Source organism: Amblyomma maculatum, chromosome 1 (genome assembly GCF_055883805.1).
Source record: "Amblyomma maculatum isolate TAMU_Amacu chromosome 1, ASM5588380v1, whole genome shotgun sequence".
Taxonomy (NCBI): domain Eukaryota; kingdom Metazoa; phylum Arthropoda; class Arachnida; order Ixodida; family Ixodidae; genus Amblyomma; species Amblyomma maculatum.
Window position 1 is genome coordinate 134,758,208 of NC_139344.1, and position 2,241 is coordinate 134,760,448.

Consider the following 2,241-nt stretch of genomic DNA (forward strand, 5'->3'; position numbering starts at 1 on the left):
CACTGCAAAGTTTGAGTCAGTTTGGGAGCGGCTTACTATAAAATGAGCATGTGATTCCTGTTTCATGCATCACAAGCTCATTTTATGGATGTACTGATGTCTCACAGGCCGTTTCCTCTTATTACAGGGGCACGTAAATATCCTCACGAACCTGTAGCTTCCGCTACAAAATCGGTCTGAACGGAATGATTTTCGAAGTGGAACAAAAACCACTAACTTGAGACCGATTGAAATGTCAAAGAAGGTTCTCGGTTCCTCAAGGGTTTCTTTGATGTGCGCAGGGACGCGAGGAGTCAGCATGGCGGCGACGTCCATCACGGAGGACATGGGTGAGGAGGACATGTACCTCGAAATGTACCTACGTCACAAAGGAGCCGAGCGGCGGCAGAGCCGTCGCTTCAGCCGCCAATCTTCGTCCAGGCGCGGTTCATCGCCATTTCCTTGGGAGACGGCCGCCGGTCGCCGACGCCTATCCTCGTACACACTTTCGTCCGAGTGAGTGGCGCCAGCCGCGATATCCGAACCGCAGTAGCGCAGTACTTACTGGCGCTTGCACACGAGCAGCGGACACACTAGCTGTACGAGGCGCAGCTTCATTATGCATGAATGTATCACTGAAAAAGGAGGGGTCATCAGCACGCGATCGCGCCTTTTTCAAGGTGAGCGCACCCACAAAAGTTACATGCAGTAGCAGGTGTTACTGAGGGAGCGGAAGAAAGTCTACATCGGCGGCAATAAAGTTATCTTGAACTTGAACGTGCAGTAGTGATACCCATCTGTGCCACTAGTGATGGGTGTCACTACCGCATGCACGATGACCACAACTCACAGTGTACCAGCAGCAAAAAAAAAAAAAAAAAAAGAACGTCTTTACACGCAAACTTCTGCTGTCCGACGGCGCTGTCCTCTCCCACCACGTTCTCCAAGTGCTGGATGAGGAGCGCGCGGAGGATTAGTTCAGGGCTGCGAGAGAGAGTGACTATTTCCCTGTTTCCAGCGCAGTAGTGTGTGTATTGTATGATGTCGTTGTATGTATTCATGTTGAATCGTGAAAGTGGGCGTTTAACTATTCGATAACTGGCGCCTGCTGTCGAATGAAGTTCGACGGCAACGGCACTTTTGCATGTTCGGATTCTCGTTGGAGGATCGTGTATCGAGTGTGCTGTGATGAGTAGTAATGTTCACACTCGATGAATGATCGTCACTTCTTAGCTGCTAAAATGGGCATTTCGACCTCTGAGGAATGTTTTGATGGTTTGCACAAGCTTTTAAAACGTACATGTGTTGTATTTGTGGGGCTTACTTGCGTGTTCGTAGGGTATACAATTTTTAGACCAGAGAGTTCGTGTGCATGCGGTTGCTCCGACAAAGAGAGTGAGCTCGTGGATTTTATTTTCTTCAGTGTCCTGCGTCCCGTTGAGCAATGGATTGAGTGCTTCTTTCATAGTTAAGTTTTACTTTTTCGTTTTTTTTCTTTTTGCTGAGAACAAGGGCCCCAAAAACGCCAAATGGCGGCCTGGCTGTGCGCGCTTATAATGATGTCTGGTGTGGATATCATATCAAGGGAAATTCTATGGCCGCAGCCAGAACATCCGACACAGTTGACAAGAGGATGAAAGAAATGCCGGAGCGCTTGATTTTACGTCATGGAGTCACACCAAGGCCTACGAGGACATTTCAGACATGGAGCTTGTTGCGCGAAGCTGGTAGTCCGAGCAGCAAGTCCATGGGGCATTGTGGCATCTGTCATCTCTAACATGATTTTTATAGATCAGCCCCCACAGAAAAAAAAAAAAGAATACTCACGCATTTAACGCGTAATACGAAATGTGCACTCTCTACTGTTTCTAGACCATACCATTCAATTTAGCCTCGTGAAATCGGTCAGTTAGACTTTTCCCCACAGGGATGCTACGAAGATGAACCATGCGAGAGTATGATGAACTATTTTGTATTACTGCTCCAGGTATTGAAATGTACCGCTTCTTTTCTTTATGTCCGTTTACTTCTGCAGTCAACCAGAAGAAAGTGCAACGTGTACTTTCGAGATGCTAATAATGTAGGCATGTTACAGTAGGATACATATAAAAAAAAAAATAACGGCACTTGCTAATTATGGGCAATGGTACACGGCGCGTATATTACTCCGCTGAATTGTAAACAAAAGCAGTTTTGATATTTTACTGCACCAAACAATCAAGAGGCATGGAAATTCCGGTGATTATAACTTGGTTTTATATC

At 46.6% G+C, this 2,241-nt stretch overlaps 1 protein-coding gene across 1 annotated transcript in view; it reads left to right on the forward strand.

Annotated features, from left to right (window-relative positions):
* Positions 1 to 298: 298 nt before the first annotated feature.
* Positions 299 to 2,241, forward strand: part of LOC146203982 (transmembrane channel-like protein) — a 46,522-nt gene continuing 44,579 nt past the window's right edge. Inside the window, exon 1 of the mRNA XM_084603853.1 lies at positions 299 to 495. Coding sequence (XP_084459979.1) covers positions 299 to 495 — 197 coding nt within the window. The remainder of the gene's footprint in view (positions 496 to 2,241) is intronic.